This window comes from Harpegnathos saltator, unplaced genomic scaffold, assembly GCF_003227715.2.
Source record: "Harpegnathos saltator strain DR-91 unplaced genomic scaffold, Hsal_v8.6 scaffold694, whole genome shotgun sequence".
NCBI lineage: Eukaryota > Metazoa > Arthropoda > Insecta > Hymenoptera > Formicidae > Harpegnathos > Harpegnathos saltator.
The window spans coordinates 177,441-197,713 of record NW_020230531.1 but is presented as its reverse complement, the minus strand read 5'-3'; the positions used below and the strand labels follow the sequence as shown (position 1 = coordinate 197,713).

General features: G+C 39.8%; 2 protein-coding genes across 3 annotated transcripts in view; one reads left to right on the top strand and one right to left on the bottom strand.

Annotated features, from left to right (window-relative positions):
* The first annotated feature begins 1,920 nt into the window (after positions 1-1,920).
* Positions 1,921-11,226, top strand: Mekk1 (mitogen-activated protein kinase kinase kinase 4). 2 transcript variants are annotated; one of them, XM_025305346.1, is made up of 19 exons: positions 1,921-2,149; positions 2,785-2,919; positions 3,230-3,506; positions 3,620-3,811; positions 4,035-4,225; positions 4,312-4,728; positions 4,818-5,063; positions 5,185-5,412; positions 6,426-6,467; positions 6,604-7,020; positions 7,278-7,382; positions 7,442-7,616; positions 7,694-8,153; positions 8,276-8,647; positions 8,842-9,029; positions 9,122-9,290; positions 9,377-9,499; positions 9,660-9,811; positions 9,928-11,226. In XM_025305346.1, the coding sequence occupies exons 1-19, from the start codon at positions 2,067-2,069 to the stop codon at positions 10,129-10,131; spliced, it is 4,176 nt and encodes a 1,391-aa protein (XP_025161131.1). In that variant the 5' UTR covers positions 1,921-2,066; the 3' UTR covers positions 10,132-11,226. The 2 variants fall into 2 exon arrangements, with proteins under 2 accessions (XP_025161131.1, XP_019700456.2); XM_019844897.2 differs by lacking the exon at positions 6,426-6,467 and having other exon boundaries at positions 1,922-2,149.
* Positions 11,227-13,536: 2,310 nt separating this feature from the next.
* ChAT (Choline acetyltransferase) overlaps positions 13,537-20,273 on the bottom strand; it is a 33,475-nt gene continuing 26,738 nt past the window's right edge. Inside the window, exons 7-11 of the mRNA XM_025305349.1 lie at positions 20,020-20,231; positions 19,711-19,833; positions 19,406-19,595; positions 17,453-17,653; positions 13,537-16,718 (exon numbers count right to left, since the gene is read on the bottom strand). Coding sequence (XP_025161134.1) covers positions 16,512-16,718; positions 17,453-17,653; positions 19,406-19,595; positions 19,711-19,833; positions 20,020-20,231 — 933 coding nt within the window. The 3' untranslated portion in view covers positions 13,537-16,511. The remainder of the gene's footprint in view (positions 16,719-17,452; positions 17,654-19,405; positions 19,596-19,710; positions 19,834-20,019; positions 20,232-20,273) is intronic.

The window sequence follows — 20,273 nt, the reverse complement described above, 5'->3', positions numbered from 1 at the left end:
AATATAGGATAATTAATGCTGCTAGAATGTGTGGATTTAAATAAATACACACACATATATTTGGCATATTTTCGATATTGATACCGTTGATATTTTCCGATATCTCTTTCCCATTTAGTCTGTTCCTTTTAGTTGCACTGCTGAACTAATGCAATAAGTTAGAGTGAGACAATTATATTTTTTCTCACTCTAACTTATTGCACCAATTCAGTAATGCAGCTAAAAAGAACAGACTCATTATTCCACATCTGTTATCATCAGAGAGAAACTTCCGAGAGCGGCCACCGGGCCGATTACTCCGGGACGTTTCTGCCGAATTCCGACGCGCCCCCTGAGGAAATATGTGCACACTACATTCGTCCTCACGGTAACGGCAAAGTGTGCAGGACGGTTCTTGCTCACTCCACCTCTCTATACTCTATACTTTTAAATACGACATTTTATACAGGACTAACATTTAATAAGAACGAGACAAAATTCGCATGGGATGAAATTCCACTCTTTAAAGCTACCATGACCTTTAATTATTCTCCGAAAACGGCGTCACAACAACTTTGACACTCTGTACAATTAGTTGCTAACACATTATTTCTAATCGTACACATTCCTCTTTAATTAACATAAAGCTAACAAATGTCCGGTGCTTCGACAGAGCAATTTTCTTTATTTTCAGTAATCAATAAATAGAGTGCATCAATGTCGCGTACAGTTAAAAGGCCTCCTCGCATTCCCCTCGTCGTTCCGGAACCTTCGAGAAAAGAAGAGACGCTCAAGGACAAGTCTCTCTTGCTTCTCCAACCGCCGCCGAGGCCCGCAATGTTTACATCGCGGGCCGATTGTGTTGATCGGCTCTCATTGTATAATTTTGCACGCTTATTCATAAAAATTTCAAACAAAGAAATATTTTCGAAATCAGATGGATATGTCAATTCCCTTGCGAGAAGATAACTCAAGTTACTGATATCATTTAAATTATTAGCGTTAATAAAATTATTTAATATCAATAATAATTAAAATATAATAATTATTGCATATTAACATTTACGACGCATATGCATGTGTATGTTCATAATTGAATATGAAAATTTTAAAATTGAATATAAAAATTATAAAAATCGTCATTAGCGTCATTTTGTATCATTGCTAGAAGTTGTCCGCGCGGTCTCGAAATATTTCTTCCCGAATTGCGGGTAGTGCATTGCGAGAAAGACGAGAAGGTGAGGGGAGAGAGACTGAAGAGACTCAAGTTTAGCGATAAGATCCGCCGCTGATTCGCCTCGTGCCTCCCTGTTACCTTCTTTGCTTATCTCTCGAGGGTTGTTTCATATTCCGGCCGCGATATTCCTAAAGGCCGTATTAGACTATGGATTGGGATTGAGATTAGACTGAAATTTTTGACCAATTGAAAAAAAGAAAATCTCAAGTATAGTAAACTTACTCCTGATTGGTTAAATTTCAATCCAATACTCAATCCCAATCCGTAGTCTGATACGGGCTTAAGAGAGCGCTAATGCACAGCGAGATTTCTCTGGTATGCTAAATCCCGTGAGCGTGAGACTAAAGGCTCGTCTACAATAGCTGTAAGAGTAAGGCTGTAACGTAAGCTGTCAGCGAATGAAAATATTTCATTTCGTGTCTTGCAGCCTTGTTCTTACAGCTAATGTAGACGAGCCTTAACAATCTTTATTACCTCGTCCGTGGTTACGGGTGATCGAATCGAGCAACGCAATTGGTCGAAAGCATAGGACCAGAGCACAGCTAACCAATAAACCAATTGGTTTTCTTCATTTCCCTCCTCAGGACAGAAATGAAGAACTCTGATTGGTTGATTCTCTTATGCGTTGTGTATTATGCGTTATGCAGAAGTCTGTGCTCTGGCCCATGGCCTTGAAGGCAATGGTTAGATCAGCTGTATTGTATACTGCTGTACGTATGGTTGGAGCGAGCGAGGAGTGGGAAAAAATCTCTCTATTCGTTATCAACTATTCGTTAACAAGAAGAGAGTGACGACGACGACGACAACGACGACAACGTCGTGCGCGCTTCTCGGATAGATAGATGTGAGAATGTCGGATTGCGATGCGCCGAATCACGCTACGACGATCACCGGCTACGACTTCATCGACGATGAGGATGCCGGTCACGTCAGGTACGTTTTTAACAACTTAGCAATGCGCGGTTGTAAGTAATTCGCGGTGAATCGCCGATGTTGATTCTGATAACGAAACCGGTCCTTCTTCCTGCTGTTAACACAATGAACAGTCATGTGTTGTTTACATATCTACACTCGATTCAATTGCAGCCCATCGATAAATCCATCGACAATTAGAGCACAGTGCTGTGATGCAGCACGTGTTCATTCAGCACACGTTACAAGTGTTTCGACACATATAATATGACGTTTGTAATTGCTAGTATAAATAGGAATGTATCTTGGCGATTCGACAATATTTCGCTGAAGTGACAAGTCGGCAATGAGACGCGATTCGTACATCTAAATTTGCTATTGTGTCCGTTAGTGGTCAGATCGTTGGTATCTCAAATCACTCGTAAAGTGTGTGGGTTTTCTTTCAACGTTTTACTTAATTAATATATAATCGAATTTGTTGTTGTATGTTAACGGATCTTTCGATATTTGTGATGTTACAAATATGGAAGTTGTGACAACGATTTACTCGAGAAATGACATCCGTTCTCGAGGAAATTCCCCGACGATAATCAGTGAAATAGTGATACATCATCCGACGGAAACATGTATTCGATTAAAATATATCGTGTTTTCAGTAAAATGGGTTCATCCAACCCGGCTAACGAGTTCGAGGAATCATTGGAAGCAATGTCTGATATTTACGGACAAACGCCACCAAGAACTCGTCATAGTCGCAAGAAAAGGTATATGAAGCAGAAGCTGACAGGCAGGTATGTGGGACAAATACATTTTATTCGGCTTTGATCTTTTTTTAAGTTATATTAATCATGGTGTATTGTTTGCAACATGTCCAACAACTATATTGTTATACATGTATTGTTATACATGTAAATAATTTTATAATATTAAGACTTTATAAACATTAAATAATTTACAAAAATTTTAGGCACTCTCAAATATGTTTCTGACAACTAAGAATATTTGCTAGTCATGTACTAAATGGACTGTTCCCAATGTAGTTGGGAACTGTTTTGGTGATCACTAAATATCTGGGCTCTATTTAGTTTGTGTCATTTTCAGTGATATTAAGTTAGTAGAGAAAGAAACTCGACCGAGGGTGACTATCCGTAGGCGTAACACTCTGGATACTATCATTTTTAATGAGATGTGTGATAAAGCTGACAAAGATCTTGACAATGAAGCAAAGGATGATGCGAAAGAAGGTAGTAGAAAATGTAAGAGAAGTCTAAAATTATTACGTGGCAATGAAAGAGACTTAAAACTAGATGTGGAGGCTGCCTATAACTATGCCGACAAGCATGAGCATATGACAGTATCAACTCCGAATCAAATCAAGGTTCGTGAAAATGAAGAAATTTTGAATATTCTCATCTTTTGGCAGTTATATTAGTGCTTATTACATCCATACACATTTGGCTCACAATCAAACAATACACCACTTGTTCGCAGATTGAGACTAGAAATAGATTTCGTAGCCTGAGATCCAAGCCTGTAGATGTGGAGGAAAAGAGATTGGAGCAGGAGGTTTATGAACATAGTATGGTAATAAATGAGGAGAACTTTAGTATGCAATCACCAAGAGCACAGAGTCTCAAGGAAAGACAGATATTTCACGACACTTTCTCCTTCTTAATTAAATTGGTAATTTGTTATTTCTTTAATGATTATATAGCTCTCACTCTTATTTCTGCACAAACAGATTTAGGATTTATAATGCTTAATTTTGTTTGTATAACTTCATAGATTTCCTCTCTTGTGTGTTGTACAAATTATTTGCATTGCACGTTTTTTTTCAATACTGTACTATTAATATTTTTCAAAGTTACATAAGTATTTCCTCTTTTTTTTTTTTTTCTTTTTACAGGGAAGCACAGAACGGAATTGTCGTCGTCAGATGAGCCACGAGGAAACTAGATGGCAGAATGAATTGAAGGATCTGATATGGTTGGAATTGCAGGCACATCACGCTGATCGCAGTCCTATGGCACAGGATGAATATTTGTGTCGTCAACGCGAGGCGGTAGAAGGTCTGCTTACGGAAATAATGGAGTATAGGTGAGCGATTATTCACACTTAAAGTTTTGAATGTACTTCAAGTGTCGATGAATATTCTTGTTCCATTTCTCCAATTATTGTATCAGATATGATCCCATCGCGGAAATGCACGAGGTAGGCTTGAGTTGTATCAGCCCCGGTGATGTAGCGACCGATCGACTGACAAATCTCGGTTCGAGTCCAAACATTGAGCTAGGCGTATGCCCAGGTTGCCTCTCCATGTTCTGCCGTGCATGTGCGCGTGCACAGAGTGAGGCGTTGCAACAGGTGGAAGGTTTATTGGGTCGCTTGGAAGCTGCCGAGGCCTTGTATCCATCGTCTCAGGCGTTCGCTGCTAATTATCCGTTATACAAGAGCGCCGAATTCACCGACAGGGTGAAAGCTATGTGTCTTTGGTACAATATGACGAAACACCATCGGCTCAAATTACAGATACTGGGTAGACTACTCATGATGCTGCACAGCAAGAAGAAACAGGAAGAAGTTAACGATTCTGGCATCAGGTGCGTCGTTTGGTTTACAGACACACACCTTTCTGAGTTTGCGTCTGTATAGATCTAGCGAAGTAATTATTTATTATTTCTATCTGTAGTTCGCGATCTTCAGATACCGTCGACTCTACTGAACAACGACAATCCACAGTTCGATTTGAAGTACCTCAACAGGACGAAAATTCTAGTCCTTCCGACAGCAATAATAGCAATAACTCTTCAATCGGGGGTTTATCATTTGTACAGTCATTGCCCGCTACTCCCGAAACCTCGTACTCGTATATCGAGGACGAACGAATCGAGCGTCTCGATTTTTATTTAGTTGAATTCGATCGACACGCTTACAGGTACGAAATCTATGTGTTGGTCCATCGATGAATTTTTAGGTGTAGGTGTAGGAAAGATTATATGCCTTTGTATTACCATTTTATCTGTCAAAATTAATATATATTTTTTTTGTACACGCAGGAAGTATGTTGAAGATGTTCTGAAGACGAGAGGTCTCAGGAAAAGTCTGAACTTCTTAGAACGATTGCATACATCTGTCTTGCGAAAGGCAAGATTGACTTTAGAGAAAAATGACTGTGACAACACATGTGATAATAGCGCGAGTGAAGAGTACGAAGGTGACAAAGAGTTACGACGCTATGGCGTTTGGAGCTCCGAGGCAAGGGAACTGAATTTACCGTCGTACAGGTATTTGAAGAACTTTTCATTATACAGAATTCAGTGATTCAGAATTCCTATTCACACACTTCTAGGAGTTGTAGAAGGGGCTTAGTAGATAAAGTTTTGATAAGGAACCCATGTCGGGAAACATACTGTTTCGATGCTACAATGATAAAATCGAAGCAATTTCAAATCTCCCGCATCACGGTAGGCAACCCAAATTGACAGAGGGCGACGTTTTCAGTCACCTGATGTCACGTGTCTTCTGTTTACAATCTGATGTACTGCTTCGAACTGCACGTCACTTGCCATTCAGTTGCTGATGAAGACGATACAGTGTTGGGTTGGACGGTTGAATACACGTTTGCCGAGAACTCCGATATATTGTTAATTTACGGCGAAGCTGGACATAATGGTGGAGCTGCTTAACGCTTGTATCGAGAGTGTTGTCCGCATCGCGCGCGCGTCACTCCATCACTCGTTGACCCAGGTGAAGCGGGAGATTTGAAATTGATTCGATCTTATTCGATTCGTTCTCACTGGCTGCGTTCACTAGAACAAAATGATCAGTGAGCGCTTAGTGATTATTGTCTGTGATTGGAGCATTCTTTTAGATTCTTCATAGACCCCGAAGTATTTACCAATCAGGAGCGAGAATCACTAAGCGCTCACTGATCATTTTGTTCTTCTGAACGCAGCCATTGTAGCACCGGAACGGTACGTTTCCGGATATATGGATTCCTTATCAAAACTTTACCTACCAAGTAAGTCCCCTCTACAACCCTTCGAAGTGTGTAATAGGAATACTAAATCATCCTGTATAAAGGAATTTGCCGATCTTTAACACTTTCTGTCCTGGCTTCGATGTTGATTTATTCGATTTCGATACACCTTACCTCAACATTTTCTGGCATATTTATATATCTAATTGTAAGTTTCAATTTTACAATGAAACTTATCGACTAGACGGTGTTAAATCATAATTGTGGTGAAATTAGAATTTTATGTATTCTGTATACTTTCCATATTTTGCAAGAAAGCGTGTACTCAACCAAAAGAAGGAAGGGGGAAAAAGAAGAAAGGTACAAAAAAATTCCCAAAATTTTAACGCATTTTTTATGAATCTTTAAGTGCAGCACGCGTCAATAGAGAGTGTTAAGTTGTACGTTTATACCACTTGTGCAACAACTGATTTGTACGAACCATTTCTTTCCTCAGGGCAGCTTTCGTATTTCTTTCGCGTGTACCATTAGACGTGGTTCATGAATTTCTGAGAATGAGGTTGGAGCAGAAGCCAGTGCAACCGAGTCCATTGTCGGTTCGACAACTCATGCGAGAGCTTCGCGAAGGTCTCAGGATCGCTTGTATCCATCGAGACAGGTTTGCAGCGCATTCTCGTGCTGCTATTGCCAGCGATGAGACCAGTTGTGAGAGTTTGTTCGAGCAGGACGTTAAGTACTTTGACCAGAGTTTGAGAGCCGTGTTCGAGGTGTATTTGGATTATTTGCGGCAGTGGGTAGACATGGTACAGCACGACAGCTTTCACAAGAATTTGATTATGGATGAATGGTTGTTCGTCAAGTCTATCGCTGGTAACATAAGCGATGGATTTAAGATTGCCGGTGTGAAATTCTGGTGAGTATTATGTCGGAGTGAATAATGTTCTAGTATGTTATATATAATATATATATATACACACATATACATATATATATATATATATACATACATACTACACACACACATATATATATATATATATATATATACAAATGAGTAAAAGATGGAGTGTTAATTAGAAGTGGATGTGTAATTAGAAGATGAGATTTGCATGAGGTCAGTTCAGTGAAAGATTGTTAAGCTATCTGTGTTACTGTTACTACTTTTTACAGTGAAATCGCGCAGATGATGATCAAGCAAGTCAACGAATTTCTCGTGGATCGTCCTCGCGAGATTCGGGAAAATGCTGAAGAGAAGGATGACGAGTTGTCATGCAAGTAAGAGAGGATTCTAATTTGCTTGTCTGAGCGATACTTTGCAGCTGTTTGTTCCACAGTGAAACGTGGTTCAGATTTCATCTGATGTTTGTGGGCCGTGAATGGCAGGGGATGTTCGTGGAGGCCCGCGAAAAGGTCGTGAAGAGCATCAACTTAGCCAAATGTGTGGAACGCGACATGGAGAAATGGCCAGCCCTCGACCAGGAGTTGCAAGAATCGTTGACCTCATTGAAGGTAACGAACGCCGCAAATAAATATTCTCATTATGATCGGAGAAAATTTAATGTCCCTTTTCTTCCATGCTTATCTAGGATACGGCTTTGGGCCTGAGGCATCGTATATTAGTGGTAGTCGAGGATTTCCAGCAGGAGGCCGACGAGGTGGAGCAGTCGTACACCGAGGCAGACCAGTCGGCGGCTATACGATCGAGAATCCGCGAGAATCTCCATCAGGCTTACAGAATGGGTTTCGATTATCACAAAGAGATGTGCATGCTATTCGCGTTGGAGGAAAAGGCTGTCTTAGCGCGGGGTTTGGTATCGTTCGCGCTTCTTTGGATGGAATTTGTGAGGACGCGATGCGAGCGTGGCCGCGGCTTGAGACCTAGATGGGCGAATCAAGGTCTAGAGTTTCTAATCATAGTATGTGAACCACACTACACGAAACATCTCACCGATCAGGAGTTTGAGAAACTGAAAACTTGTATGGATCGCTGCATATCTCATGTGGTGGGGACAGTGTCGGTCGCGGCATCCATGCCGGAGACGGAAGGTAGGATAACTTGTCATTTTTCTCTTTAATCATTAGGAGTCTCAACATATTCGTCCGTAAATAATTAAGGCATATTAGTAGAGAGTTTTGTCTTTGGCCTTCAGTAACGTTTGCGCTCACAGGAATTATTTCGAAAAGACTACCCCGATCGAGAGCCTCGTCACCGTCTCACGGTCGCAGTAGAACCGCAAGTTTCAGTCTTTCTCCAAAGCCGCGGGATATTCTAAGATCGCCCGAAATATTAATTAATGCGAAGAAGAGCGGTTCGCCTAGTGTGGTGGATGGAAATCTCACAGTGATGATAAACACGCCCGAGCGAGGTATGTTGAGGCACGAAAGAGTTGTTCGCGCCACCAGGAAAGTGGAAAACGAGCTGGACGAAAGATTGCGGAGTCGAGAACTCATCGGGCAAATCATTGATAGAAAAACAGTGGACAGAGTTCGTATTAAGGCGAGAAGAGTTACGTTCACGTGGCAACGTGGTATTAAAATAGGTGCGTTCTATATTATATGTATCGTGTGTAAGTTCGACTGTTACGTCTCTCTCTCTCTCTCTCTCTCTCTCTCTCTTTCTCTCCCTTATCATCATATACACAGGATAATACATTAATAATATCGATGTGCCGATTTAACTCTTGTATCGTAACATGTGTACATCAATATTTATCGGAAAATGCGTTCTACACAGGCCAGGGAAGATTCGGCAAAGTATATACTGTGGTCAATAACCAAACTGGTGAATTACTGGCCATGAAGGAAGTGCAGCTGCAACCTGGCGATCACAGAGCGATCAGACGCGTTGCCGAGGAATTGCAAATATTCGAGGGAATCCAGCATCAACATTTAGTGCGATATTACGGGCTAGAAATTCACCGTGTACGATAAACGTAACACAATTGTCGCGTCGTGATATATCGACATGTAGTGAACACTGAACATGAATTATCATTAGTGATTGTCCCTTCCAGGAGGAGATGTTAATTTTTATGGAATTTTGCGCGGAGGGTACACTGGAGAGCTTGGTGGTGGGTAGCGGCAATGGATTGCCAGAACCTTCGGTGAGGAAGTACACTCATCAACTTCTCAAGGCTGTGGCAGCACTGCACTTTCATGGAATAGTTCATCGAGATATCAAAAGTAATTATCCGGATAAAGTGATATCTATAGCGAAGTAATATTAACTGCACTCGCATATTTTTTATATAATTTTCTTCCCTTCGTAGCCGCGAACATTTTTCTAACGGACGAAGGCAATTGTCTGAAACTCGGTGATTTCGGTAGTGCGGTACAAATCAAAGCGCACACAACGATGCCTGGTGAGCTTCAGGGCTTCGTTGGTACTCAAGGTCGGTATTATTGATCGCCATGTAGTAATATTTTTCATATGTGAGTCAATGTGATCTATAATAACGTAAAACTGCGGATAGAAATTTTTTAGCAAATCGAACATAATCATTATTATATTGTTCGTATTAATATTGTATTATTTTTCTATTATCGTTAAAGCATACATGGCGCCAGAAGTATTCATGAAGTCCGAAGGCACTGGACACGGCAGAGCTGCCGACATCTGGTCGGTAGGTTGTTGTATCGTCGAGATGGCGAGCGGCCGACGACCATGGTCGGATTACGATTCGAATTATCAAATTATGTTTAAAGTACGTAAACATAAGTATAAACTATAGCTGGTTATATAAATTGAACGCATTATTGTAAATTTGCACGTACGCTGGTCAACCAACTCGAGACTGTTGATCTTTTTCTTTCGTATAAGGTCGGAATGGGAGAGTCACCGGCACTTCCGAAGAATCTTTCCGCGGAAGGTACGGATCTCGTGAAAAAATGTCTCCAGCATGACCCGAAGAAAAGGGCGACCGCGAATACTCTCCTGGCGCATTCCTTCGCGCAAGCTTATGAGGACGTTAATGCTGATTTTAACGATGCCGCGATATTGAAAGTCGTACGGGAGAATGTGTGAGTACAATCCACAAAATTTCATCTCTTAAATTAACGTAAACGTTCTGCTCTCTGGCGCGCGCATACGTTTCTTGTTTACTTATCTTTGCTGCGGAGAAGAGGATTGTCTTTGTTACGGACTTGTGCGGAATTGCGCTTAATGGGCCGTCGTACTTTAGGACTCTCCTTAGAATTGTGCTCCACACATAGTGTATCGTGGTCGTATTACATTGAGACGCTGGTTGCTCTTTCGTTCTTTCAAGTGATTTAATTATCAGTGAATGTTTTCCTTCGTTTCGACAACACTTGGTGTTCACAGCGAACTACACGGAGGAACGAGAAATGTCTCAGGACATTTTAGTCATTGACGGATTCAGTCAGTGCATATTCAGTGTAGTGCATAATTATATTGTGATTGTTTTGTTTACGGTGTAATTATATATATATAGGTCGTCCCAGAAAAACGTGCCCTCGTAATCGCAATTGTTAGATACCAAAGAAATTGTGAAGGCCTCATTTTCTTTCTTTGGTCATGAAAAATTGCGAGTTTCGGACATTGCATACCTATATGCAGTATGTGATTCTAAGGTAGACGTTACACTTTATGCGAACACGTTATGATAGGATTAGATAGGGCCTACATATGTTAAAGGAGCGTGAGCGTGATTTTAGTGAAGGACGATTAGTTTATCATAGATAGTCGCACGTACAGTCGAGCTCGGTCGCAAATTTAATCGATTGACGGACATTTATAAGGAACATCAAAAGGATAATTGTCTTTAAGTACACAAGAGTGTAACGAGTGTACGAGGTGAAAATATTTACAATTTGCCAATATGTGCATTTGATTTAAACGAATCTACAAATATAATATGTAATTTTGTACATAAAGTTGATATATAAGAATATTCATTTAAATTGGAGATAAATCGGTGAAAGAAGAATAATTCGCAGCATGATGAGAATAGATTAGCTCTACTCTACTTGAAATAATTTATGAGCCGCGGCATGTGCTGTGTATTCCTTATAAATGTATGACTAGTGTGCAGGAACATTCCGAGAATCGTATTCGCACTTCAAACTTAATATCGAACATGGCTGTCCGGTGCTCGTATCACACATTGGAGATTTCATATTGAATAAGATTCAGATTTGGCCGGTCGTGTCTAATGTTATCTGCGATCTAAAGGGAGATACGATTAAGCATTGGAGGTACTTCGGCATGATTATGGCAGCTTTGAGCGTGCGTGTGTTATCTGTCTAAATATGATTGCTTCGTAGACGAAGCGAACAACTTGTTATTGTGTGGAATAGATATTCTATTTTAAATAAAACGATTGAAAATAAGTACCGAATATAACGGCTACTGGTGTACCGATAGAATTTATTTCTGTACGAAGAACCGTATATATACACACACATGATACAACATACTTTCGACGTGGGTCATTTATTTAGCGGAGGTATGCTGTGTATGTTTTCCGCGCAAACGGAAAGCTAGATGTATTTATTCATTTATCTGTCGAGTTTTTACGCACGATAATGATCAATTTGCGTTGCAATTCGTTATTCTTATCCATATATACAATATTTTCCTTTTTTTCGTAAAAGGAAAAGGAGGAGGAGTAAAAAGGATCGATTTTTGATCGAATCAAATCGATCTCTATCTCAACCAAAAATTTTGGATAATTAGCAATTACAACATATGAATATAACTATATGATATTTTACAAGTAAATTTGCTCAAAAGAATGCAGTAATCAGAGAAATGAAAAAGAAGGTATCCCAACATATCCGAATTATAGATTATATACGGGCTATCTTATACGCGCCTCTTACAAGTCCAAATCCTGTCTCAACTTTCCAGTTTATAGTATAGGGTCCACTACATTTCATCTTTTATTATGAGTCTATGTCCAGCCAGAAGGCAGATTTGTTTTATTTTCCTTTATATCCAGTGAAAAAGAGCAAAATAGGAAAGTGTAATATTTGGTGACCTCGCGATATATATATATATATATATCGCGAGGTTCTTAAAGATCGATTTCAAGCGATATTATTAAATAGTTAGACATTAATACATAATGTAATTTTTCTCGTATGTTTATAATTTTCGATTTGAGTATATATATATATATATATATATATATATATATAAACATTTCAACAATGACGAAAACGATCCTCGCATATAACGACTATGAGTCATATGCGTGAATCACGACGATTTTAAGAATTAGTTTTCTTGTATGTATTAATGTTTAATTTAATGTTGCGACAGTTAGATGAGGAGTATGATTTTATTTCTTTCAGTCCTCATGGTTCGAAATGACGCGCGTGAATCCTATATTATTAACATTATTTTAATATTATGTATATACGTACATATGAGTCATAGCTACTTAGCTTTCTTTTCTTATACTTTTTATTGTTCGCTAACATTAACAGTCTTAAAACGTATATAGTTCAAAATGTGTATTCTAATAATCACAACGTGTGCCCGCGAAAATAATATTTTCCATAACTCATAACCAGATATATAAACGATCGCTCATGAGCCTTCGCAGCTGTGAGGATTAAATATCACGGACATTTGTAGACTACGATTACCACGAAACTTACAATTAGCACAATGCGACATGTCGTTCTCCGCATAAACTCAAAAATTACGTGTAAAAGCTATACAATTTTATTTCGTCGCGATTCACGCAAAACGATCGAGATCATTTCGAAAACAACAAATAATTTAACGCACTGATATATTTCTATTTACTACTTAGAACTCGAGTTACACCGTAATTACATTCGTAAGCATACTCCCTACCGATTTATCAGGATATGTGTTATCCCGGAGTAAAATCGTCGCTACATTGGCTTTCGCCTGATATGCATGTGATATTCTTGGCCGCAAAAATGCGATCACAATGGTTTCGCGATATGTATAAGTATCTCTAATTGTGTTTCGTAGCCTTAATTATAATAATAGATATTTCTTATTTTCTTATAGACTTTTTCTTTTTTCTCTCTTTTTTTTTTTTATGTTTTTTTTCTTTTTAATACAGAACACTTTCACATATTGTTACGTATACAAGGTGCAACTAAAACGCGCGTAGGTAGCGCTCCCATCGTGAATCGTTCCGAATAAATATTTTCTCGGTATATTGAACTTTTTTATATCTAGACGAGAACATTTTTAATGCTAACTTTTGCATCGTTTCCAGGCTATCTGTCAATTTTTTTCAATATTTATGTAGTTTGCTTTGAGAATGTTTCCAAAAGATATATATGTATATATACATACACATATACATATATATATTTTTTTAGTTGCACACTGCATACGCGGATATATATATATATATATATGTACTTTTAATTGCACGCGTTATCATATATATATACACATATTTTTATTTTTTAAATTTCGTTTTTTTTTTTTTTTTAACAATAACGAGCAGACACCATGCTCTCTCGTACTTTTCACAAATGCATTTGACGATCGATTAACTTTTTCGAACTTTCGTAAAATTTGTATAACTTATGGTGCTTAACGAATGAAAATTGGATAACGACGACGTAGATTATATCTTATTTACAAAAAAGTTTTAACGACAAACCTCAACAAGAAGCTACAACGAATGAATAAATTTTCTTCAAGGCGGATTTAACTCAACGAACATCAATATTGGACGAGATACATCATCCTCGAGTATGAATAATTGAAAGAACAAGCGTAAGAACGATGGATTGTAAGCAAAATAGATAAAAAGTTCAAAAGTTAAAATATGATTTCATAACATAAGTGAAATATAAATAACATTGACGAATCTGTCACGTTATCTGTAAGTTTGACTATGTCTGGATAGGAAAATACAGATGAGAAGGACTTGGTATATCGTAGAAGAACTGATGTAAGCAAATCTGATTGTCTCTGACAATCTCGTTTTACACGTTAACAAATCGAGAAAGTATCGTTTATCATATGAACCTGATGGTAAATCCAAGTCTTCTTCTCACAGCATCAATTCTCTCTGACATCATCTCTGACAAACAACTAGAATTAGGAGACTGACTAAACAGCGCTCGTAACAAGATTTTACCTTATCTCTCATAGCTGTAACTAGACAATTTTCCTCCGTAATCGCTGCCACTCGTCGTGATATTGACTGGAGTCACATTACCATGCAATATTATCGATACTGCAAAAAGTTAGTACGAGAGGACAAGGCGAGCGTAACATTCGCCTAAATCTCCTAAATTGTGGAGCTGTAAAAACGCAGAGATTTTCATCACTATTCAAAGGGACAACGACTCGAATATACAATCGTCTGATAAAGTAGGATCATCATGAGAGAGTCAGTGCATAAAGATGGCTTTACACGTGTAAAACTGCCATTTGATACGTATTATGAATTGCATGGATATGTAATAGATCTTTGCGAATATAATCATTTCTGAAAAGTTTAACATACACACAGGATGTCCCAGTCTTTGATAATTTTTGATGGCACATTTCTTGATTTTTAACGTCCAGAATTGATCTCTTTCGAAAATCAGTCAGTAGAGTTCGTTTAATTAAATTTGACATTGCAATTTGACATTTTTGACATTGCGAAAACGATCAGCTAAGGAACACGATCTCGTTTGTATCCATTTCTTTTTTCTCCAGAACTTAATATCAATGTCAGAAGCTCTATATTTTCGATCGCTGAGATTATACGAAAGAAACATTTACACATTCGTTTTCGAGGTCGAAAATTTGCTGCGAAACATTTGAGCGAAAAGGAAGAAACACCGTTCAGAAAATGGTGCGACGGACATTGTCTATTTCCAAGATATCGAGTCACTACTTGCTGTGACGACTCCCTGCATCATGATGTCCCGTGCGAACCTGGTCACACAGGATGCGGAAAAATAGCGCGATAGTTAGAGCTATATTGTCGACGATCGAGCGGCTTTTATCGAGCGATGCGATGCGTCGACCTATCTAAGAATTGGACAAGAGTTTACTGTGCGGGCGCCAACATACGTACGATTGGCCACATTTAGAGTGTTTCTGCGGCAGACGAGACCCGCGCGCTGGAAACCTCTTCTTTTCTTCGGATAAACATCTCTAAGAGACGTGAACAAATCAACAAGCAGCTTCATCTGGTAATTACGGAAAAGCAAGCGACAAGCACGACGAAGAGATTCATTACGAAATACGCGATAAACGCGACTCGGATAATTTTTGCTCAATTTTCGCACGTACAAAGCTAAGCTTATATAAAGCTCCCGGCATCCGTATCTCTGACGTCTCTTACTTCAAGGATCGTTCTTCTGGCGAAAGAACGATTTTCTTTTTTCTTCGATTCAAAATGCGAGACTCGCGAAACGGCGGCGAAACTGCGTGCAACTTTGCGTAGATAGGATAAGATGCAATACGATCTTTTTTTCCAGCGCCCGGGCGTAACGCTAATGGATCAGAGTTTTAAAACGACCGATCGATCTCTAATATTATTCGCTTACTACACGACGGCTACCGCTGAAGGATTGACTAATGTGCGTATGCGTGTGTGTGTGTGTGTGTGTGTGTGTGTGCACACATTATTGTACATACTTCTCTAGAAAAACAGACAACGAGAGATTCACTTCTAGTAGCTCGTGTATAACAAAGAACATCTTAAAGATTACAACAGCTTTCGATGAGTTAGTTTGCACGTTTCGGCGACACTTTCTTGCTCCGTACGTGCCATTGTTTGCTTCTCTATTCTTTCCTACTTCCTAAGGATTATACCAACCAGCGATACATCTAACAAATTGTGCGAGATCGAGTTACTTCTAATTTCTCCGCGTTACGCGCGTACGCACGCGTTACTTACACTATACGAACTTACTTATCGTTACTTTCCTCGATGCAAGGGTGCTTCGAAAGTCATGTTCTTCATTTCACTCGTCGCCGTCCAACGGCGATAAAGGAAACAATTGGCAATTCAGCTAATTTACACACACAGCCAGCCCCTTCGCAGTAAATAAATCACACGTCAACAGGCGTTAGGCGTTAGGCGACACAATTCTTACGCGAAAGTCATTTTCGCTAATATGGTACAATGAAAGTGAGAAAAGATGTTATTTATATATACAGGATCATTTGCGGATGGAATTTTCAACAGCGTACAAGTAAAGGGGATAAAAAGAAATATATATATATATATAGGAATGGCGTTTTTCAGGTCCGTGTTTCATGTGCCATGTGCGTTTCGAACCACCCTCGTATGATTTACGAAGCTTACACACTTTCTTGTGTTTCTCTCTTTTTTTCTTTCCTTCCTTCCTCCTTTCTTTCTATTTTCTTTCCTTTTTCTCTCCTTTTTGCTTACAGCTTCGGCGAGATCGACGTGTAAGACGTGTTGCGTTAGTTTATCACTTTTTGGAATTTTTTATCATAGCTGCCATATCTCGCAGACTCTGTTCTAGTGTTTGCGCAAATTGCATCGCATTGGTTCTGCCGTCGCTGTGAAAGGCAGAAACCGAAAACAAAAAGCCGTTTGGCCGCATATTGTAGGCGCATCCGTAACCATCCGGTACTACCGGTCCGTATCCGGCGATCGCTTGTTCCTTTGTCGTAACCTGTCGTAAGACGAACACTCAATTTTTATGTTTTCAAACGTAAACTCAAGAGTAAAAGATTCGTATCGTAAAGATCCGTGCCTCGCTTCTCAGTGCCTCGTACTAAAGTACGCAGTAAGTTTTATATTACGTCACAAGGGAGTATGTATCATTGCATGTATCATTGGCATAATTCTAGAGATGTTAATTCAATCGATATTATTAATTAGTATTTTCAAACGAAAGCGACTTGCGCGTGGACTTACGCGCAAGATCGCGGCGCTTCTTGCAAACTTGTCTATAATTGGTTGCGTAACTTTCCTCGGACAAATTGATCGTGTCGATCCCAAGCTGTCGGAGCTGTTCATTAAAAACTTACAAAGATGTTCGCAACACATCCGAGATCTTAATTTACTTTCTGTCGCGATAGATTGCTTTAAATGCTCGGCGTGCATTAGCGTGATCGTGAAATAATGTTCAATCGAGAAGCGTCGAGTAGCATGTGCGTTGCAAACAACAAATTATTAATTTTCTGCCTATATTCTCGCATCTGTTTCTTGAATATGGACGTTTTAATTGATATTGCGAGACGGTATACGATATATATATATATATATTCGAACTTAAAGTTCGTCTTGACACAGGCCTCTAGTTGAGGCTAACGATGGCAGAAATTGAGAAAATGAAGTCGACATCAATGACGGATTTGCGTTTCAAAAAATGGCCGAACGAAACGATTGACCTTGAATACTGACCTGCGACGTCGAGAGGGCAAAGTGATTAACGATCGCATAGGTTTCGTCGGTGAAGATGTCCGGAATCGGCTCGCCGACCTTTATCGCCGCGTAACGTAACCCCATTAGATGGTTGTCGATGCCGTGTCCGTGTATGTTGTCGTTCATTTCCTTGGTCTGTCTCTGCACCGCTAGATCGAACAACTCTTTGATCCTTTCCGCCTGAAGGAGGAAGAAACAAAAGGAAGAGGCTGTATTTAGTAGAGAGTTCAACAAGTATAGAAAAATTAGTGTCCGTAGAATCGTGCGCGAATTTCTTCGTTTCTACTAATATTTGGTGAAGTATAAACAGCTGCGTAGGCTGCGTGTACAGACAGGCGTGAAATTCGTCGACAACTTTGACACAAGGCGAAGAACATTGAGAGGCTATTAGCGATAAAGTTAACGACTGTTTCCTAAATTAGTTTCTCTTTGTGTTTCTCTTGAAAGGACTGACAAACTGAACCAAACACTTCGCCCATGTGACCTTTGTCATAGTAAACACGAAAATTATTCCGCGAACAATAACTGGAAATAACGCGGCGGGAAAAAGAAGCGACTGAGGCGATATGCCACTAAAGGGGAAATAATACAAGCACGGTGAATGAGAAACAACAGCTCGTTACCGCGATATTTTTCGAGGGTGGACCGTGTGAAAAAGGAAACAAACGGTATATCCCCACGGAACTTGCCCGAGGACCGGAGGATTGCGCAAACACTCGATGAAGAAGGGCAAGGAAGAGCGAACCGGCGAACCAGCCTAATTGATTGCCTTTTCCTTTTTCGGGCTCCCTGTTTTTTTTTTTCGTTCGTTTCCTAGCTTTTGCTCTTTGGCTTTGGCTGTGTCTGTCTTATTTAACAAACTTGTTTTTCTTCATTCTTTTCCATTTTCTCTGTAATATTCAATCGATAGTTGAATGGATCGTTTGAGAAAAGGGAACAAAGGTCGTATTGTTTGGGCGAATATGTGTGTGTGCATCGCACAGTTTATACAAATATAAATCTCTAAAAAGAGAAGAAAATTGGCAAAGTACGTAGAAAGAAGAGAACAAAATTGTGCCAAAGATAGCTAAAAGATTAGCTAACGTGTATAGCGTGTGTGTGTATATATATATATATATATATACACATTTAACACAAAATGACAATAAATAATGCATCGTGCGATTATTGTTCAACACACATTAAAGTGTTCAACGAAAACGTGAAAGCATACTAGGATTAAGATGCGAGATATGTGTTGATATTAATAATGTGATAACGTAAGGCGACAATAAGATACAAGAGACAGTTGATAAACAGAAAGGTAGGAGCTTAGATATTATATCGAAACCTCTTCACAGGCGGATGCATTTGGCATAAATGGACAATGCGACCAACTGCTCCGAAATTTTTCATAACACTGTAAAAAATTCTATCGTGAGACAGATCGATAAGACATTTTTGGCAAGATTACTGTATTGTAAAAACGAGCAGACTCAAGGTTCGAATTGGAAAGTGTCAATTTTTATACAATCACGATCGTAATATATTCCCCGCTATAATATTCCAATACGCAGCCTTCTCGAGACAAAGTATCGTTAAAGTTTCGTTATGTCATGCAGGCCAATGGTTACTTCGTTAAATTCGCTAAATTACCCAGGAAGAAATAACAAATAGATAATAGAGATCGAAGAGAAAAAGGGAAGAGTAGAAAATGAATAATTTCTCAAACGAAATCGATAAGAGACAAGTGCAACGTGGGCGGTTTAAAGAATAATAAAGCTACGCGGTAAAAAAGTTGAACGAAATGAGAGAGGAACGAGAGAGAGAGAGAGCGCGTGTTCCGCGCTCGACCTTGTCGCACTTTCGTCGAGTGTCGTCACGCGTCACTACGACGAGAATCGCATAGGAAATATGGCAAGTTTCAGTTACACTGTAAATGGTGAACTGAACTCTTTTGGGGCTCCCGTCCAAGGTGTTGTTGGGCTGATTCGGCCCGGCTTGACTGTAAGGGTCGCCCTGGCACATTGCCTTCGCCCATGCCAGCGCTTCTGGACTCGCAGCCCGGATGCAATCTACACGACCCAGCGCGAACCTCCGGATGCCGGCGCTCTCGTAAGTAGCTACCAATTTCCCGTGGAGTCTGCGAAATTCACGAAAACATCCCATCAATGATGGAAATTGGGAGGCGAGAAGCTATCAAGTTTGGCTATTTACGAACAATAACAATAGAAGAAGCAACGGCTCATACATCTTACCTGAAATGCGTAAGCTGGAGTGCCAATTGTACGTACACGTCGGGGCTAATTTTGCAGGATTTTACAAATTCCTTGGAATAATCCTCGAACGACATGATACAAAGGTCCAAATCTTCGACCAGCCTGGACGAAAGGAAAGGAAAGAAGAAAAAAGATGGTCGTTTCTCATCTCGTTCGATTTCTGCGCAGAGGCAAGTCGCGTGTGCGAAAGCGCGTGGACCGTAGTAACCGAGCGACGAACGCAGCTCGCCGCTCCGCGCTTTATCGTCATTTTCTACAATATTTATTTTTCGCCGTGTTTGTACTCACGCGTCGATGCTCATCATTGCATCTCTGATGTCGTTCAGGCTTTGCTCGCTGAGGTGCCATTCCATTTTCTCCGGCGCCGGAAGATGCGACGGCACTAGATTTTCATCCGCTGGTGGCATCGAGTCCACTTTCCTCGTCAGATCTTCGAAAGCTTGAAATATAGCCGGTGCTTCGCCAGCGGAATGCTCGTACGTAAAGCCCCACAGTCCGTCCTGCATCACAAGGATCCACTCGATTCAAGCTTCGACTCAACA

Coding starts and splice junctions, on each gene's coding strand:
- Mekk1 (XM_025305346.1), top strand. CDS start 2,067: ATGTCGGATTGCGATGCGCCGAATCACGCTACGACGATCACCGGCTAC. Junction 5,413..6,425: donor CTGAATTTACCGTCGTACAG/GTATTTGAAGAA, acceptor TTTGCAAGAAAG/CGTGTACTCAACCAAAAGAA. Junction 8,154..8,275: donor ATCCATGCCGGAGACGGAAG/GTAGGATAACTT, acceptor TTGCGCTCACAG/GAATTATTTCGAAAAGACTA.